The sequence below is a fragment of the Budorcas taxicolor genome, chromosome 16 (genome assembly GCF_023091745.1).
Source record: "Budorcas taxicolor isolate Tak-1 chromosome 16, Takin1.1, whole genome shotgun sequence".
In the NCBI taxonomy this organism is placed as follows: domain Eukaryota; kingdom Metazoa; phylum Chordata; class Mammalia; order Artiodactyla; family Bovidae; genus Budorcas; species Budorcas taxicolor.
This window is the reverse complement of record NC_068925.1, coordinates 76,933,838-76,952,450: the sequence shown is the minus strand read 5'-3', so window position 1 is coordinate 76,952,450 and position 18,613 is coordinate 76,933,838. Positions and strand designations below refer to the sequence as shown.

Here is an 18,613-nt window from a genome sequence, read left to right as displayed (position 1 = left end):
TATAAATCACTACTGTTATGCGGAGAAGGCAATGACACCCCACTTCAGTACTCTTGCCTGGAAAATCCCATGGACGGAGAAGCCTGGTGGGCTGCAGTCCATGTTTGTGTTGTTATAAATCAATACTGTTATAGTAATTTAAAATGTGTTCTTTTGGTTATAGCCTAAAGAAAAAATTGTTGTTTCTATCACCTGGACACCGTTAAAAGGAGGCCGAGTAAGAGAGACCGTGACATTTCTTGTAAATGATATTCTGAAACACCAAGCTATATTACTAGGAAATGCAGAAGAGCCAAAAAAGAAAAAGGTAATAAGTTTTCATCATTCTGTATTTATTCTAGGAAATAATATGTAAAGTCATTTTGTTCGCAGGTCTCTTGAAGTAACATTCATAATATTGCTTACAGGTAGTATTCAATAGTTATCAACTTAATCTGTATGTTTTGCTTATTTTTGCAGAGGACTCTTTGGGATACTATTAATAAGAAGAAAGTATCGGCCTCTTCAAGACATAACAAGAAGGTTTCAAATATTCAAAATGTGAATAAAACATTTAATGTTTCCCCCAAAGCTGACAAAGTTAGGAGCCCGCTACAAGCCTGTGAGAATCTGGCTACAAATGGAAACTGTTCCCCACCGGAAAGCAATCCTTTAATCCTTGAAGAAAATAAACTCCCCATATCACCTATCAGCCCCGCTTTCCAAGAGTGTCACAGGGAGACCTGCTTGCCACTTCATGTTCGTCGCTCTACGACCTACACGTCCCTTCCTGCTTCTGAAAATGGGGAACTGGAGAAAGCAGACAGTGCCAACACTGCAAAAGATTTTCATTTTAATGAGAAAGGCATAACTGAAACCTCCTTTGACTCCATAGACAATGTTAATAGTCAAACTGAAGAGAACGGTAAACTTACTCTTACCCCAAATTATTCTTCAAGTTTGAACATCACACAAAGCCAAGGACATTTTCTAAGTCCGGATTCTTTTGTGAATAATAACCATGCATCTAATAATGAACCAGAATTCGTGAAGTGCCTCTCACCAGATATGTTTGTGAAAGGTAATACAAGGCCTGTGCTTTTGGAATCAAAAAGGGTACATGAAATCTGTCGGAAAATTCTAAGTCCAGATTCTTTCATAAATGATAACTATGGACTAAATGAGGATCTAGAAACAGAGTCCGTCAACCCAATTCTCTCCCCAAATCAATTTTTAAAAGATAATATAGCATATATATGTATATCTCAGCAAACATGTCAATTGCCATTATCAACTGGACGTTTTCAGGACTCACAGCCTCCTCAAGACAAGAGAAAAAACGCAGCTGTACCTTGTATTTCTGAATGTCAGCAGTTAGAATCTCCAAAAGCTACTTCTGAAGCATCCAAAGCTTTAGAAGTGACGTCAAACTCTTACACTTTTAAAAAACAGAACCAGCCTAAATTTTCGGCAGTTCAGGATATTTCTAGTCACAGCCGTGAAAAACCTATTAAGAGACGCCCAATACTTTCTGCCACTGTGACTAAAAGAAAGCCCACTTGCGCTGTAGAAAACCAAACGGAGACTGTTAAACCAAAGGCAAAAAGATGTCTCAATGTCGTAGTGGGTGACTGTGAAAAAGAAACAGATGATCAAAAAGAGAAAGATGATTTTCATCCTTTTCTTCCAACTAGAGATTTAATACCGAGCAGACCTAAGAGCTCGAAAAACATTGTAACTCCTCCCTGCAAGGCAGCTTCAGTTGCTCGTAAAAGAAAGAGTGAGGGACACACAGGAGATGAAAATGTGAGGGTAAGAGTTACAGAATGCTTGGAAGTGCAAGAAGTTAAAAGGACCCATTTTTCTCCTGTGGCATCTAAAACATCAACTGTTAAACACACACACAAAGTGCTAACCTCCTCCTTGAAACGTGTTAGCCACAGAGAGAAAGTAAACCTGAAGAAGAAAACAGGTGAGTCTCGTTCATAAAATCTTTCATGAAAGTATACTTATATGGGGGATATTTTCTATTTCTTTTGGTTTAGTAAATTGCTATTGAGAAGCTTGAATCAACTTGTAGTTTTCATTCACCGGTTGGCTTTAGTGGAAGATGAGTCAGATGTAGAGTAGGGCCGAATTCTGAAATCACTGTGATCTCATTCTTATTTACATTTTTGATGTTTCGTTCATCATGGTTTTTCCTGCAGTAATTTTTAAAAACTATTGTGTTAAAATGCTTGTCTTTATATTAAAAAAAATATTTTAACATATTTGTTTATTTGGTTGTATCAGGTCTTAGTTGCAGCATGCGAACTCGTCTTTTTCCCTGAAACTTTAAAGTTTTATTTTGTTTTGGGGTATAGCCGATTAATAACATTGTGATAGTTTCAGATGAACAGCTGAAGGGACTTAGCGGTACATTTATATGTATCCATTCTCCCGTAAACTCCCCTCCCATCCAGGCTGCCACATAAAGTTGCGCAGAGTTCCATGTGCTATACAATAGGTCCTTGTTGGTCATCCATTTTAAATAGAGCAGTGTGTACTTAACTTTTCCAAGGTCCCTAACTATGCCTTCCCTCCCAGCAGCTGTAGTTCATTTTCTAAGTCTGTGAGTCTCTCTCTGTTTTGTAAGTTCATTGATATGATTTCTTTTTAGATTCCACATATAAGGGATGTCATAAGATATCTCTCCCTCTCTGTCTGACTTCCTTCACTCAGGATGACACTCTCTAGGCCCACCCGTATCACCGCAAATGACGCTATTTCATCCTTCTCAACGGCTGAGTGATACTCCATTGTATGCGCCACGTCTTCTTTATCCGCCCTCTGTCGGGTTAGACTGTGTGTCCATGTCCTGGCTACTGTAACCTGCCTCAGTGAGCACTGGGCTGCAGGTATCCTTTTGGACCATGTCTTTCTCTGGACACATGGCACGCAAACTCTTAGTTGTGGCGAGTGGGATCTAGTTCCCCAACCAGAGATTGAACCTGGGCCCCTGCACTGGAAATATGGAGTCTCAGTCACTGGAGCGTCAGGGAAGTCCCTCCGTGCTTGTCTTGCCAACCGAGTGCTCTGCTCCCCCTGCAAGTATCGCACCCGGGGAAGTACTGAGTGTGCCTCCCCTTAGTCCAGGCCCCAGAGTGAGGGCCCCGTGCGCACCTGGCCCCCATCACAGTGTCTCAGGGGATGCAGAGGGGGCCTTCCCCCAGGGACCTTGTTCTCCTTAGCCTTTACTTGGCCCTTATTCAGGGATGAAGACAAGGCCCCCGAGCTCCTCTTTCCTTTAGGAGGAACCTCACCATTCCTTCCCTACCCCTCACCCATCCCACCCCTGTCTGCCTCAAAAACTGTCAGGACTAATGCCAGACTGCCTCAGATGCCAGTCAGGGTCCAGGCAGGAAAACTAACCACACAGGCTATGAAACAGATAATTTTAAGGGATTCCAGGACTGACAGGAAATGTCACACCTGAGTACTTGAGCTCACTTCTCTTTGTACACTCCCCAGTTGGAACCACCTTCTGCATCTCCCCAGCTCTCTGCAGTGCCCGTGTGCTCTGGACTCACCGCCTTCCTTCCCATCTGTCTTTGCTGAATGCACCCTCCTCCTGTTCCCGCCCTGACCTGGCCCTCTCCTGAGAACACGCCTTCTCTCCTGCTCCTCTGACCGGGAACCTCCTGGGACCGTGGACCACCCACCGTCTCATACCTGCTTCCAGACTGTTGCTTCTCCTTTCTTCCCGGAAACAGATGACAAGAAAGCAAAGGGGCCACAGACAACTTGAAGCTCAGTTTCCATACCACCCTGCCTTGAGTTCTCCTTGTTACAGGGAGAAATGACTGAGAATTTTTACATTTGGCTCATAAGACCTTCTCTAAAACCTCTACTTTATGATGCGTCTTTATGATTTCAAGATCCTTGAAGGAGATTCTTCCAGTACTCTGGCCTGTGAGTTACAGCCTCCTTAGGCCGCGCTCTTAGAGCATCTCCCTTGCTGGGATTTCTGCGTTTTCGCTAAAAGCCAATGAATCTGCCTCCATTTCCCCAGCCCTCACCTCTGACCTGTCATCATTTTCTCACTTGGCTTGGCCTTCACGGCTCATAGTAACCCCTTGTTCCGTCTTCGTGCTTGCCTGGCACATTCCAGTTCCCAGGCCAGCTCTGTGCCTGCACCTTGCTGGAACGTGACCACTCATCTCCTGGAAGCACGCAACTCTTCTCGGTTCTGTCGTCCTGCTTTGTTGACTTTATCTCTCTGCTGCAGACTACTGCCCCCCTCCCTTTTGGTCCTGAAACCTCGAGCACCTCCTCCCCTCTCTGAGGACAAGCAGCCAGTGTTTACTGCCTGCGTTCCCCGCAGCCCCCGCTGTGAGTGCCTTGCTGATAGCTCCTCTAATACCTACAGCAGTCAGACTGAGTAGACGTTGTCATGAGCACACGCTCAAGTCAGGAAACCTCCGCATCCAGAAGCTGAGTCTTTGCCTGAGATCACGGGGAATGAGTGGTCAGGCTGGGGTTCCCCCAGGCAGGGGGCTCAGGAGCTGGTGCTCTGGTCCTCACCTAAGCCGACAGCCTGCTTCCTATCTCACTGAGGACGCAGAGGTGCTGCGGAAAGTTCCATAGCATCCATCACCCACTGTGTTCCCTTCCCCTGCTGCCTCCCATCCTGTGACAGCCTGAGAGGTCTGTGCGCCAGTGAGGCAGGCTCTTCACAGTAACAGTAAAGACCCCAGCCATCTACATGGTCGATGTTTTAGCAGCTGCCTTTCCCCACGTCTCCAGGGTTTTACTCCATATTGGGTCATTTCACAAATTCATGCACATTTCACGATTCATGCACAAAGTGCTGTTCTTACCTCCATCTCCCAAAAAAACAAAGACTTCTCATTGATACCACATATCCATTCACACCCAGCATCTTTCTGCTTTCTTGTAAGCAACACTCCTTGAAAGAACCTACATGTTCATTTTGTGATAGTTCACTGATTCTGTATACTTTTCCATGTAAACATTATGCTTGAATTAAAAGGTGCTTTTTAATGTAAACAAAAATAATCTCTTTGAAAGATGCTTTTATTAGCTGTTTCTAGTTCTCCTCTTTGTTGAAGTCACTTCAACCAGATTTTGATGACTCTAGTAAAACCTTGTTTTGTCAAGGTCATCAACACCTCCACACTGAATCCAGAGATTATTTCTCAGTCTTCATCTTGAACTATTAGGCAACCTCTCTCTCTGGGACCCCTTTACCCTGCCACTCCCACTTCCTCCTGGTTCTTTTCCCGCCTCCCTGGGGGCTCCTCTGTGTCTGTCGCTCCAGCCTCTAAATTTGACTCAACCACTGAAACTTTTTCACACTTTTGCTCATTCCCTTAGTGCTTTCAGGCCATTTCACAGCTTTCAGTTCTGCATGGAGGCCTTCCAGCTTTACATCTTTAGGATGGACCTCTCATCTGTAGACTCGTTTATCCAACGTCTTTTATTTCCACTTGACTGCCTAGTGAGCGTCTTTAATTTGTCTAAAAGCAGTCCTTTGCCATCCCCAGTCCTGTGACGTCTCTCCCTGGTGTGTCAGTCCAACACACTTCTGTTATGATCTCCTCTCATCTAAGGCCCCACACCTTGGGGTGTCCCTAAGTGTGTTTCTCTCCTACCCTTTCTCAGTAAATTCAGATAGTCTGCCTGATTCTAAATTCAGTCCATCAACAAATTCTGTCTTCTTTCCAAGTACATTCAGAACTGGGTCAATTTCTCACCATCACTGACGGCCCCATCCAAGCCTATGTCTCTGCAGGTCCCCTGTTGGATCTTGCCCTCACCCTTGCCTTCTCTGGAGTCTGTTTTCCACTTAGCTGCCAGGGCAATGCTTTTAAAATAGTCATCAGTTGGATTCTAACATGCTCCATTTCTATACCCCCGATGGCCTTTCATCTCACTGGAAGCCAGGTTCTTATAGTGACGTGCAGGACCCTGCAATGTCTGCAGAGAAAGAAGTCAGTTTTTCAAGGTGCATTGATTCAACTCTGATAAGTTACCTGCTGTGTGCTATGCATTGTTCTAGGCTCTGTGGATACTGGGAGAAAAGACATCATTCCTGTCCTCAGCCGCTGCCCATCCTTGGAGCTATGCCCAGGGAATCATGAAAGCGCAGAAGTGGGGGCACTTTACTTGGCTTTATGGGAATGACCAGAAGCTATGAGACATTTCCAAGGAAGTCTCACACAGAACAAAATGGTTGTAGGCGGAGGGACTGGCTTGTGCAAGCCTTCAGAACGAGGAACTCATATTTTTAAGTACGTTAAGATGGAAAGAAACTTATAATCTAATAGATATTATGTAACAATGTGGGCATATTCCTTATTTTGACAATTAGCATGGATTTGCAATTCTTCTAAGTCAAAGCTGAGCACTTTTTCTCTGAAGGTCCAGATAGTAAATATCCAGGTTGGGCAGCTCATGTGACGTCTGTCACAACCACTGGGCCCTGCCATTGCCAACAGGGAAACAGCCACAGACAGTGTGGACATGAGCAGCTGTGACTCCATGCCAAGAAGACTTTATTTATGGACACCGAGATCTGAATTTCATATTGGCTTCATGTGTCATGAAATAAAACTGTTTGGAGGTCTATTTTGTTTTTAACTAGTGTTCATAAATGTGAAAACTTCTTAGCTTGCAGATTGTACACAAACAGCTGTGGGCTGGGTTCTGCCCTGGGCCTTAGCTTTCCCGCCTCTGTCTTTATTATTAATATTAGTGCCTGGTTTGTATGGAGCAGCAGCACAAGCTGGTGTGAAACCCGCCTTTGAGGGAGTGAGCTGCGTTAGGACAGGCTGTTTTCCTCTGTGACTTTCCTGTACTTTCCCTGTAGGCACCCACCCCGCCCCGCCACCACCATCTACCTTCTGTAGGTACCACTTACCATCTACCTCGTGTAGGTACCCCACACTGTCTACCTCCTGTAGGTACCACCCACCATCTACTTCATCACTGGGTGAGGCCAGGGAACCTATCAGGGTTCTTATTCTCTATCCCTTAAGCCCTGTTACAAGTTCTGCTATGAAAACAGCTCTTCTCTGGTTTTGTCTCCACCGCTTCTGTGTTCCTTTAAATTCTCCTCATACCTGACTTAGGCCCCTGGGATTGCTTCCTTTTCGCTTCCGTCTCTAGTCTTGACTCCAGTCCACTGTCCATTCCATCTTCTGAAATACATGTGACAGTGTGACTGCCTGGACCTTAATCCTTCACTGGCCCACCAGGTACTTGGAACTGAGTTACAGTGCAAGCTCTGGAGCCATACTGTCTAGCTCAGCTACCTACTAGCATGCATGACCTTGACCAAGTAGCACAGTTGCTCTAAGCTCCATAAAACATAGAAGATGATGGTGCACTTCTGATAGATTTCTGGTGCTGACTACATCAGTAACCTAAATTACAAGACTCTGAGAGTGCCTGGTACAAGTAGTCAACTACTAGCCATCACTGTCATTTTTCATATTTTTTAATTCCTTTCTTCCTCTTCCAACCTCTTTTTTGTCTTGGTTTTCTTGTCTGTGTTCTTGGCTCCAGGTACCACCTTGCAGTTCAGTCAGAGGCCCCGTTCCTGGTATGTCACGTCCACTGCAGGGTCAGCTCAGGGATGCTCCCTCCAGGAGGCTGTCCTGCCTTTCAGGTGCCTCCCCTTGTCCCAGGCTCCTTGTGTACTTCTGATGTAATGTACCGTGAGTCTTTCTACTCCTCTGTTCTGGACCCAGAACATCCTGAGGGCTGGAACCACATCTCTCCATTCTGCATTCTCAGCACCTAGTTGTATATATACATACACACACAGGCGCACACACACACACAGTGAGCTGGTTCAATCTCAGTCATGGCTTCTGTCGACACAAAATACTTTGTAGTTTCTGGTCTGTAACTTTCAGACAGAGATAGGTTTTATTTACCCAAGTTCATATCCTGGCACATAGTGGTTACTCAGCATTTGCTAAATGGATATGATTTTGGAGAGTGCAAATTTTAAGTTGATAGCAGTTCATTTGCAGAGTTTATTTTACTTTTAAAATGCTATTCTTTTTCTCACGATTGTAGATTCATTAGGATACAGAACTCCTACTTCTAAAACAAACAAAAGGACAAGACCCTTTGTTCCTGTGGCTCAGTCTAACTTGACCTTCATAAAAGCGCTAAAAGCAGGCAAGTGTTTAATATCTTTAAAGTCTCTGGAAAACTGATACTGAATGAAGCATTAGCCACATTTCAAATGGAAATGAATTGATTTTTTTTAATGGAATAAAAGCCTTGAAGAATTGTTAAAGTATGTGTCCCAATAACAATTAGGATATTTTCTCAGAGTTCAATGAAGTTGATTCACTTTTCTTGGGATTTCTAAATAACCAGGAGGTACTGCCTTACTTTTTCTCTTTTACTTTTACTACATTTTATACCCCAAAATGGGCTTCCCTAGTAGCTCAGCTGGTAGCAAATCTGCCTACAATGCAGGAGACCCCAGTTCGATTCCTGGGTCAGGAAGATTCCCTGGAGACGGGATAGGTTAACCGTCCGGTATTCTTGGGCTTCCCTGGTGACTCAAATGGTAAAGAATCCGCCTGCAATGCAGGAGACCTGGGTTTGATCCCTGGGTTGGGAAGATCTCCTGGAGGAGGGCAACCCACTCCACTATTCTTGCCTGGAGAATTCTATGGACAGAGGAGCCTGGCAGGCGACAGTACACGGGGTCATAGAGAGTCGGACACGGCTGCGTGACTGAGCACAGCGCAGCACACCCCAGTGCCTTCAGCTCCTTCCAGTAGGAAGTAGAAAAGCAAGCGTCGTTCAGTGTCTTAAAGGTGATCTTGCTGACGATCGTCTATTGCTATAGATTGCATAATAATTTAAAGGGAAAATGTTTATGCCTTAACCTAACTGTACTCCTAGGTATACCTAGACATCCAATGCCGTTTGCTGCAAAAAACATATTTTATGATGAACGCTGGAAGGAGAAGCAGGAACAGGGCTTCACTTGGTGGCTAAATTTTATATTAACTCCTGACGACTTCACTGTAAAAACAAATATTTCTGAAGGTAAACATGAAGTTAATGTTTAAATTAGATAATACTTTTTTTAACGGGTCACTTTTAACATGATTTTTTCATTCTTTAGTTGTACAGATTTATTGGGCTTCCCTGGTCGCTCAGATGGTAAAGAGTCTGCCCGTAAGGTGGGAGACCTAGGTTCAGTCCCTGGATTGGGAAGATCCTCTGGAGAAGGAAATGGCAGCCCACTCCAGTATTCTTGCCTGGAAAGTCCCACGGACAGAGGAGCCTAGCAGGCTACGTCGGGTCGCAGAGTCGGACACCACTGAAGTGACTTCACTTTCACAAGTGTGTCATAGTGTAGTTAGTGGCACAGCACACTAGGTCATTAACACAAATGCTCATTATTGTGCAGGTGAGAGAGCTTTGTGCTGTAAGTCCTGAACTTCTTTTTTTTTGCTCATCAGCCAGCGTGATTTCCAGCCTTTCCAGTGAATGGGTTTTATTGTTAGACAGATTCAGTCTGCATTAACCGTGAGACATGGCTGCCTAGAAACCCAGTCCAGTCTTAGCTGCATCAGTAAAGTGGAGTGTCCTGGTGGATCATTTTGTCTTGTATGTCCTGTTAGGGATATTGTCTCTACTGGACCCTGTTTAAGATGTTTGTGGCCAAGTATGTAATGATGAGAGGTCCAAAACCAGTGGATATGAGGAATTTTTAAAATATTTCACTGTAGTTCTGGAAAAGAGAAAAACTCAAAGTATGGAATGTGATGGAAACATGGTGTTCTTCAGATATTTAAAGGATTTTCTCCTGAGACAAGGAAGATTCACTTGGGCTACTCTCCCATAAAAGTTACAGAGATAAGTTCAACTCCAGATAAGGAAAACCCCTTTAAAATACTTAACTTGCCCAGGCATCACACAGGCTGACTTTAAGGGGGACGATTTCCTTCTTGCTGTAGTGTTCCAGCAGACACTGGTCTGCATTTGTTAGAGAAGTGTGTATAGGAATTCTACCTTTGATTAGGTACTTTGCTTTTTCTCCAAAAGTAAACAAAACATCTTTGAGAGAAGATATGCTCTATGAAAATTCAAATTGCATTTCAAAATTTGACTTTAACAGATCACATTCTTTTTTTAAACCTTTATTAATTGATTTTTAAATATTATTTCTATTTCTCTTTGGAATAGAGAAATATAACTTTTTAAAAAATGTATTCAAGCATATTGACTTTTTACCTTTTTGATGTTTTCCATTACTTTATTAATGATTATTCTTTTTAAATTTATTTTTAAAATTGAAAGACAATTGCTTTTAGTATTGTGTTGGTTTCTGTCATACATCAGCATGAATCAGCCATGGATATGTGTATGTCCCCTCCCTCTTATACTCCCTCCCAACAAATCCCATCCTTTAGGAGCTTATCTTTTGATAAAGTGTATGGAAGCAGAGAAGCCAGCTAGGAGGCTCTCTCATGAGTCTGGGTTAGAGGAGATCATGGAACCTGGATGACAGTGGTTATAAGAAATGGTTAGATTTGGGATACAGTTTGCAGGTACAGTCAATTGGTTGCGACTATAGGACAGCCTCGGAGAAGGCAATGCCACCCCACTCCAGTACTCTTGCCTGGAAAATCTCAGGGATCAGGGAGCCTGGTGGGCTGCTGTCTATGGGGTCACACAGAGTCGGACACGACTGAAGCAACTTAGCAGCAGCCGCAGCATAGGACCGCCTAAGCTTCTGAGTGAAGGACGACACCTGCGCTTCGAGGTGGGAAGGAGAGGAGCCGGCTAGAAGGCACAGGCAGTAGATTCTGTCTTGGCTCCTTCAGCTGCGTTTATTGCTGGATTTTAAAGTGTGTGCACGCATTGTTTAACCAGAAATGTCCTTTCTTTCATTTTGACCCAGTAAATGCTTCCACTCTTCTCCTGGGAGTAGAGAGTCAACGTAAAATAAGTGTCCCGAAAGCTCCTACCAAGGACGAGGTGTCTCTCAGAGCTTACACAGCTCGGTGCAGGTTGAACAGGTTGCGTCGTGCTGCATGCCGCTTATTTACTTCTGAAAAAATGGTTAAGGCTATGAAAAAGCTTGAAATTGAAATCGAAGCTCGGCGGTTAATTGTTCGGAAAGACAGGCACCTCTGGAAAGATGTGGGTAAGAAGATTATAGAAATCTTGAGATTAATTCTTTAAAAACACTCTAGAAATTTTTTTTCAGAGTCAAATATATACGTGGTTTTACTTTGCTACCTAAAAGTTCACAAACTTAAACGAGATCATGTACATATATAAAAGAGTGGAAGTATACTTTAACATATTTCATATATGTGATGTTCCTTTTTGGTCTCTGATTTCTCTCCATGAAACTGTATTCACTGTCTCGTATTTGATTAGTGGTCTGAGCTTACTTGTGTTTCATATGCGTTTCAGGAGAACGGCAGAAAGTCCTGAATTGGCTATTGTCATATAATCCTTTGTGGCTACGAATTGGCCTAGAGGTAAGTACACCTTTCAGTTTTTGAAAAAAGATATATATACTTTTAGAAGATTCTTTAATAAAATGATGGTTTCAGTTATCAAATTATTTGATTACTTAATATCTCAGTATGAAATTTAAGGTCCCTTCATAAATGCTCTTAATAGACTGTCATTCTATATCACTGCCATTTTGTTACATAGCAGTTTTCCCGTTAGTTTCATATATATATAATATTTGGTACCAGATGTAATAACAAGTATAGTTAACTCCTTTCTGAGCATTTACCAATGATAATACTAGGTTGTTTAAAACACATTAAATATATTTTCTAATTTAGATCTCTATAAAATCCAGTGAAGTATTTATTGTTATTCCAACTTCACTGACAGAACAGAAGCTGAGATGGTAAGTGACCTGCTGGATGCCTGTGAAGGGCCAGGATTGGAATTGACACCAGTCTGAAGTCACCAGAAACATTTAGATGGAACACTACTCATGGAAACATCAGAATTTGAGTTTTTCACATGGTGTATGGTTCAGTAATATTTAGAATGATAAAACTAACTGAATTAGAAAGTCACTAGGAGTTGGCTGTTAAAAATATTCTTTTATTCCAGCCCTCAGTGTTTCCATTTCTTTTAGTCTTTTACTGGTGAACTGCTGTATCTTGTTTAGGGTTTTTACCTTTGTCATGTGGGATATCCCATTCTTCAGTTTTTTCTAAGTTTTTGAATAGAAAAATCTTTTGTACTAAAAAGGAATCTTTACAATTATCTGGCTAGTTATTAGAAAATTGAGGTGTAGAGAGAATGAATGATAATCCCACTATGGTCACCCAACTAGACAATGAACTTGCTAAGATTTCTTGCTTTAATTCTTATTTCAATGATTTGAAATTCAACTTCTCATTTCTTTCAAAGAGAAGTTAATCAGAAAATTACATATCAACTGGCTATGCTTCACATATCAAAGAGTTCCAGAGCCTCAGTTAAAGGAGACCTGTCTAGGGCTTCCCTGGTGGCACAGATGGTAGAGTAGGCCCTGTTTATTTGGGGCATAGCTCTTTTGTGGCAGAGGTAGAATGTGTTCGAAACATGCAATGCCTTTTGAAACTTCCTCTTAGATGTAGTGGGCATCACAGGATCCATAGTTCTACCCAAAGTGCATTACCTGTCCAGGCACAGATGAGGCAGGAATATTTGTTCTTTCACGATAGATACAGCAAATCTATGCCATTTGGTGGGAAAGGGGACTTCTAAAGGGAAAGGTGAATGAATAATTATAAACAAAACATTTACCATCACACCTTAGAATTCTGTTAGGGGGCATGACCTTTGAGGATCTTAAGAAAGCATCACATGCCAAAAAAACAAAGGAAATAAAGACAAAGTGTCTCTATTTTGGCAGATATTAGTATTTTTATGCTTTTCTCTAGTTTTATTGATGTAAAGTTATAAACTACAATTTGATGTTTTTAGTTTTTTCTAATTGCTTTAAAAATCATTAACAATCACAATGATGTTAAATTAATGGCATATTTTAATCCTTGATTATACACAGATCATAACATCCCCAGTTATGATCTCAGTCTCAGATGGTTTACAGATGGTTTTCCATTTGTTAACTACTAAAGCATTTAGAATTATTTAGGTGTGTGTTGCACCTTCATGATACACTTGAAGGACGTGCGTTCATGTGTGCTAAGTTGCTTCAGTCGTGTCCGACTCTTTGCAACCCCATGGACTGTAGCTCGCCAGGCTCCTCTGTCCATGGCATTCTCCAGGCAAGAATACTGGAGTGGGGTGCCATGCCCTCCTCCAGGGGATCTTCCCGACCCAGGGATTGAACCTGAGTCTCCCATGTCTCCTGCACTGGCACATGGGTTCTTTACCACTAGAGCCACCTAGGAAGCCCACTAATAGGACTGCTGCTGCTGCTAAGTCGCTTCAGTCGTGTCCACCTCTGTGCGACCCCATAGACGGAAGCCCACCAGACTCCCCCCGTCCCTGGGATTCTCCAGCCAAGAACACTGGAGTGGGTTGCCATTTCCTTCTCCAATGCAGGAAAGTGAAAAGTGAAAGTGAAGTCGCTCAGTCGTGTCCGACTCTTCGCGACCCCATGGACTGCAGCCTACCAGGCTCCTCTGCCCATGGGATTTGCCAGGCAAGAGTACTGGAGTGGGGTGCCATTGCCTTCTCCGACAGTTGTCATTAAATTTGAACAAGAGGCCTACATTTGATAGTTCTTAAAAGAAAAAATTGCAATATAAATATCACTTGTCATATAATTTTTAAGAACTTATCTTAGTCGTGAACTTTCATCTCTTCTTCACTGTGAAGAGTGCACTAAAAATTGCAGAAAACATACATGTTCAGCCCAAAGAGCCCGGTCGAACATCCCCATCTCTCCCAAAGGAATCAGAACCTCGCCAGTTCCTAGACCAGCGTCGTCTGTCCCTCCTCTCTGCATCCCTGTGCCCCGAAGAGAGAGCACAGCCCTGACTTGGGCTTGGATTTCTTTTCAGACAATATACGGAGAACTGGTGCCTCTGGAAGACAACAGTGACGTCACGGGGCTGGCGATGTTCATTCTGAACCGCCTGCTTTGGAATCCTGACATCGCAGCCGAGTACAGGCACCCGAGTGTCCCTCACCTGTACAGAGATGGTGGGTGGCTCTGCCTCCGTCATGTGCTTCCCCCGCTGTGTGCAGAGGGTGTCCCGTCCTCATTCCTGTCTCTGTTCCAACTTCACCTTCCAGAGAAACCGGTGTAAAAGGCCTCTCTCTCCACTGCCGTCTCGTTCTGCAACCCCCCCACCGTTCCCCATCTTTCCCCCCACCGCTACAGCCCTATCGCTATTTGTGCCTGCTGTCTCTTCTCTCCACCTCACGAGCAGGCCTCATGCCCAGTGGAGGTCACGTCTGTCTTAGGCTGCCACTTGCTGTTATAGTATTCTTAGCCCCTAGGTCAGTGCCTGCAGTGCTCATGACGTAGTTGTCGTGTGAAGCTAATCCAGTCTTTTGCTGTGTCTGCCCCAGTTTCTTCCATGAACTGGAAATGTTAAATAGTACCTGCCCCACAGAGCCCTCGTGAGCCTTAAATGAGTCTGTTCATGGAAAGCTTAAGAAAGATACGCAGTGGGCTCCTGTGCTTATTACTGTGCTTATTGTTCCAGCAGATGTAACTATCCTACTTTTACATAAAACTTGTCTTTTTTTTTAAAATTGAGGTATAGTTGATTTACAATGTTATATAAGTTTCAGCTGTTCAGCATAATGATTCATAATTTAGAAAGGCTATACTCCATTTATAGCTTTTATAAAATATTGGCTATATTCCCTGTGTTGTACAATATGTCCTTGTAGCTTATTTATTTGGTAAGTAGTGATTTGTACTTCTTAATCTCCTACCTCTGTCTTGCCCCCGCCTTCCCTCTCCTCACTGGTAACCACTGGTTTGTTTTCTGTATCTGCAATTCTGTTTCTTTTTTGTCATATTCACTAGTTTGCTTTACATTCCACATATAAGTGATACCATGCAGTATTTATCTTTCTCTCTCTGACTTATTTCTCTAAGCATAATGCCCTTCAGGTCCATTCATGTTGCTGCAAGTGGCAACCATTTCATTCTTTCTTCTGGCTGAGTAGCATTCTATCACACATGTACATATGTACACATGCACATATGTATACACCATATCTTCTTTATCCGTTCTTCTGTCGATGGACTCTTAGGTTGCTTCCACATCTCGGGTATCGTAAATAATGCTGCTGTGAACACTGGGGTATATTTGACTTAGGGCTTTTATTTTCTCTGAATACATACCCAGCAGTGTAATTGCTGGATTACTTGGTAGTTCTCTTTTTAGTTTTTTGAGTCATCTCCATACTGTTTTCCATAGTTGCTGCACCAATTTATGTTTCCCCTGCCAAAAAAAAAAAAAAAAGGTAAATAGAAGGAATTTTATAGACTTACAAAGAATTCCAAGATAATTTGACTTTAAAGTATAGGACACATCTCAAGAATCCTTAGCAGAAATATATAGACCAAAAGCATAACAGAAAAAATAAATATAGAAAAATAATTGAGAACCACCCCCTCCAAGAAAAGAAAACCAAACTTGTCTTGCATAGATGAACGTGCTATGCCTTTTTGTACTTTATTTCAGGTCATGAAGAAGCTCTGTCTAAGTTTACATTGAAAAAACTATTATTGTTGGTTTGTTTCCTTGATTATGCTAAAATCTCTAGACTTATTGATCATGATCCTTGTCTCTTCTGTAAAGATGCCGAGTTCAAGGTATGGTTTTCATCTTATATTTTTTATTTCACGTATAAGACTTCTGTCTGTTTTTATTGTGTATTTTCAGAAAAAGTTATTTTCCCAAAGAATACTAGTCCGACTCTTTGCAATCCCATAGACTATATATATACAATCCATGGAATTCTCCAGGCTAGAATACTAGAGTGGGTAGCTTTTCCCTTTTCCAGGGAACCTTCCCAACCCAGGGATCTAACCCAGGTCTCCTGCATTGCAGGCAGATTCTACACCAGCTAAGCCACAAGGGAAGCCTGATAGTTTTCATCTTATATTTTATATTTCACATATAAAATTTTGTCTGTTTCTATTGTATATTTTCTCCTCAGAAAAAGTGATTTTCCCAAAGAACAGTACTCTGGAGTAGAACAGAAATGCCTTCCCAGTAGTTCTAACTCTGCCTAGCTTGTTGGTTGACATTTCACCAGTGCATCATTCTAGCTTTGCTTTGAGAATGAATGTAACTGTGCTTCTGAGTAATTAATTTGGGAGAAAATTTCTTTCCTAATTTAGTATGCTATCAAATTCTAATTTTTAGAGTGTATTATTATTTATGAGCCCTTTCTTAAAAAGTCTTAAATTAGAAATATTGGGAATATATGCGTTTCCCATTGTTATCATATGAAGCTGTCTTTTTATACTAGTTAATTTTACTTTATTTCTATATGTGCAGAATGATTTGAAGAATTTGTTTTTATTATAAACAGAACGATGATACTGGAATATAATACCTTCTGTTTGTTTCTCCATAGGCCAGTAAAGATATCCTTCTGGCTTTTTCACGAGATTTCCTAGGCGGTGAAGGTGACCTTTCCCGTCACCTGAGCTTACTGGGATTTCCTGTGACCCACGTCCAGATGCCTTTTGATGAATTTGATTTTGCTGTTAAGAATCTTGCTGTAGACTTGCAGTGTGGGGTGCGTCTTGTGTGAGTATGAGAAATGGAATTATGTCTCTCCCTAGAATAGACTAAAATTTTCCAAAAGACATTTTTTTCTAACATACACAATCCCTCTTGCTTCTTTATGTAATGGGATAAATCTAGGGTTTAAAAAAGTTGGGGTAAGTTCAGCAAAATAGTGTGAATTTTAGGCCAAGAAACCTTGTTCCCTATCCACGTTTTCCCCTGCTGGCAGGTGATGAGGTCTGAGTAGCAACCACTGATGCCCCAGAATAGGAGTTGGGGAAAGCATGGGGCTAATGAAACTATAAGACATTTAAATAGCACTTTATCTGCAGTGGTTTCATGACTTCTACATCGTTTGAGACCAGTTTTAGTTGTATTAACCATGTTGCACGTGTAAGGATGCATCTCTGAAATTAGAAGACACTTGCTCCTCGGAAGGAGAGCTGTGACAAACTTAGTGTATTAAAAAGCAGAGACATCACTTGGCCAACAAAGGTCCATATAGTCGAAGCTATGGGTTTTTCAGTGGTCGTGTATGGGTGTGAGAGTTGGACTAGAAACAAGGCTGAGCACTGAAGAGCTGATGCTTTCAGATTTTGGTGCTGAAGAAGACTCTTGAGAGTCCCTTGGACAGCAAGGAGATCAAAACAGTCCATCCTAAAGGAAATCAACCCTGAATACTCATTGGAAGGACTGATGCTAAAGCTGAAGTTCGAATACTTTGGCCACCTGATGTGAAGAGCTGACTCACTGGAAAAGACCCTGATGCTGAGAAAGATTGAGGGCACAGAGAATGAGATGGTTGGATGGCATCACCGACTATATGGACTTGAGTTTGAGCAAACTTCAGGAGATGGTGAAGGACAGGGAATCCTGGTGTGCTGAAGCCCATGAGGTCACAAAGAGTCGGACATGACAACAACAACACGTGAGGAGAAGTGAGATGAAGACATGGAGTGGATTGCCCAGGTTCTACATGGCAGTGGCAGTGAGCATCAGCTCACGACATCCAGCTTCATGTTGCACGCGTTTCCTCACTAACACACTAGAGTCCTAGGCATTGGCTTTGATGTGACAACAGTGAGTCACCACTGCCTGCTTTGGAAGGAGCGGCCTTTACACTGTAGCTCGGGTGGCTTCTTTACAATATGTGACTTGAAGGCATCCATCTTGTTTCTAAGAAACTCTCTAATTTATATTATGTCTGACATTTGTGAGGAAGTTACCACTGTATCTTTGTGAATCCCCAGTTCTTCGCAAATAGGATACATGGGACTTCTTTTGGTAGTTGAGTGGTTAAGAATTTGCCTTGCAGAAGGCAATGGCACCCCACTCCAGTACTCTTGCCTGGAAAATCCCATGAATGGAGGAGCCTGGAAGGCTGCAGTCCATGGGGTCGCTGAGGGTTGTATACGACTGAGCGTCTCCACTTTTCCCTTTTCACTCTCATGCATTGGAGAAGGAAATGGCAACCCACTCCAGTGTTCTTGCCCTGGAGAATCCCAGGGATGGGGGAGCCTTGGGGGCTGCCGTCTATGGGGTCGCACAGAGTCAGACACGACTGAAGTGACTTAGCAGCAGCAGCAAGGGATGCAGGTTTGATCCCTGGTCAGGAAACTGAGATCCTATGCGCCTTGGAGCAGAGAAGACCCAGCACAGCTAAACAGATAAGCAAACAATAACAGCACATGTCTCTTATTGCCTTCTAAATTAAATTTCCATGAACCTTCTTTTCTTTTCCAATCATATATTCTCATGACAAAGTAATAGTCTTGAGCTTTACTGTAGCTTCCTCTCTTGAGTAATTTATATATAGGCTGGAGCATTTGCTGAGAATGTTCTCCACACTATTTTTACATTTAATTTTAATTTGTTCATTTCATAAATCCAAACCA

At 42.5% G+C, this 18,613-nt stretch overlaps 1 protein-coding gene across 1 annotated transcript in view; it reads left to right on the top strand.

Annotated features, from left to right (window-relative positions):
• ASPM (assembly factor for spindle microtubules) overlaps positions 1 to 18,613 on the top strand; it is a 61,385-nt gene that overhangs the window by 7,612 nt on the left and 35,160 nt on the right. The window contains exons 2-10 of the mRNA XM_052654073.1: positions 164 to 307; positions 460 to 1,951; positions 8,068 to 8,172; positions 8,914 to 9,060; positions 10,925 to 11,170; positions 11,446 to 11,513; positions 14,019 to 14,160; positions 15,663 to 15,793; positions 16,564 to 16,739. Coding sequence (XP_052510033.1) covers positions 164 to 307; positions 460 to 1,951; positions 8,068 to 8,172; positions 8,914 to 9,060; positions 10,925 to 11,170; positions 11,446 to 11,513; positions 14,019 to 14,160; positions 15,663 to 15,793; positions 16,564 to 16,739 — 2,651 coding nt within the window. The remainder of the gene's footprint in view (positions 1 to 163; positions 308 to 459; positions 1,952 to 8,067; positions 8,173 to 8,913; positions 9,061 to 10,924; positions 11,171 to 11,445; positions 11,514 to 14,018; positions 14,161 to 15,662; positions 15,794 to 16,563; positions 16,740 to 18,613) is intronic.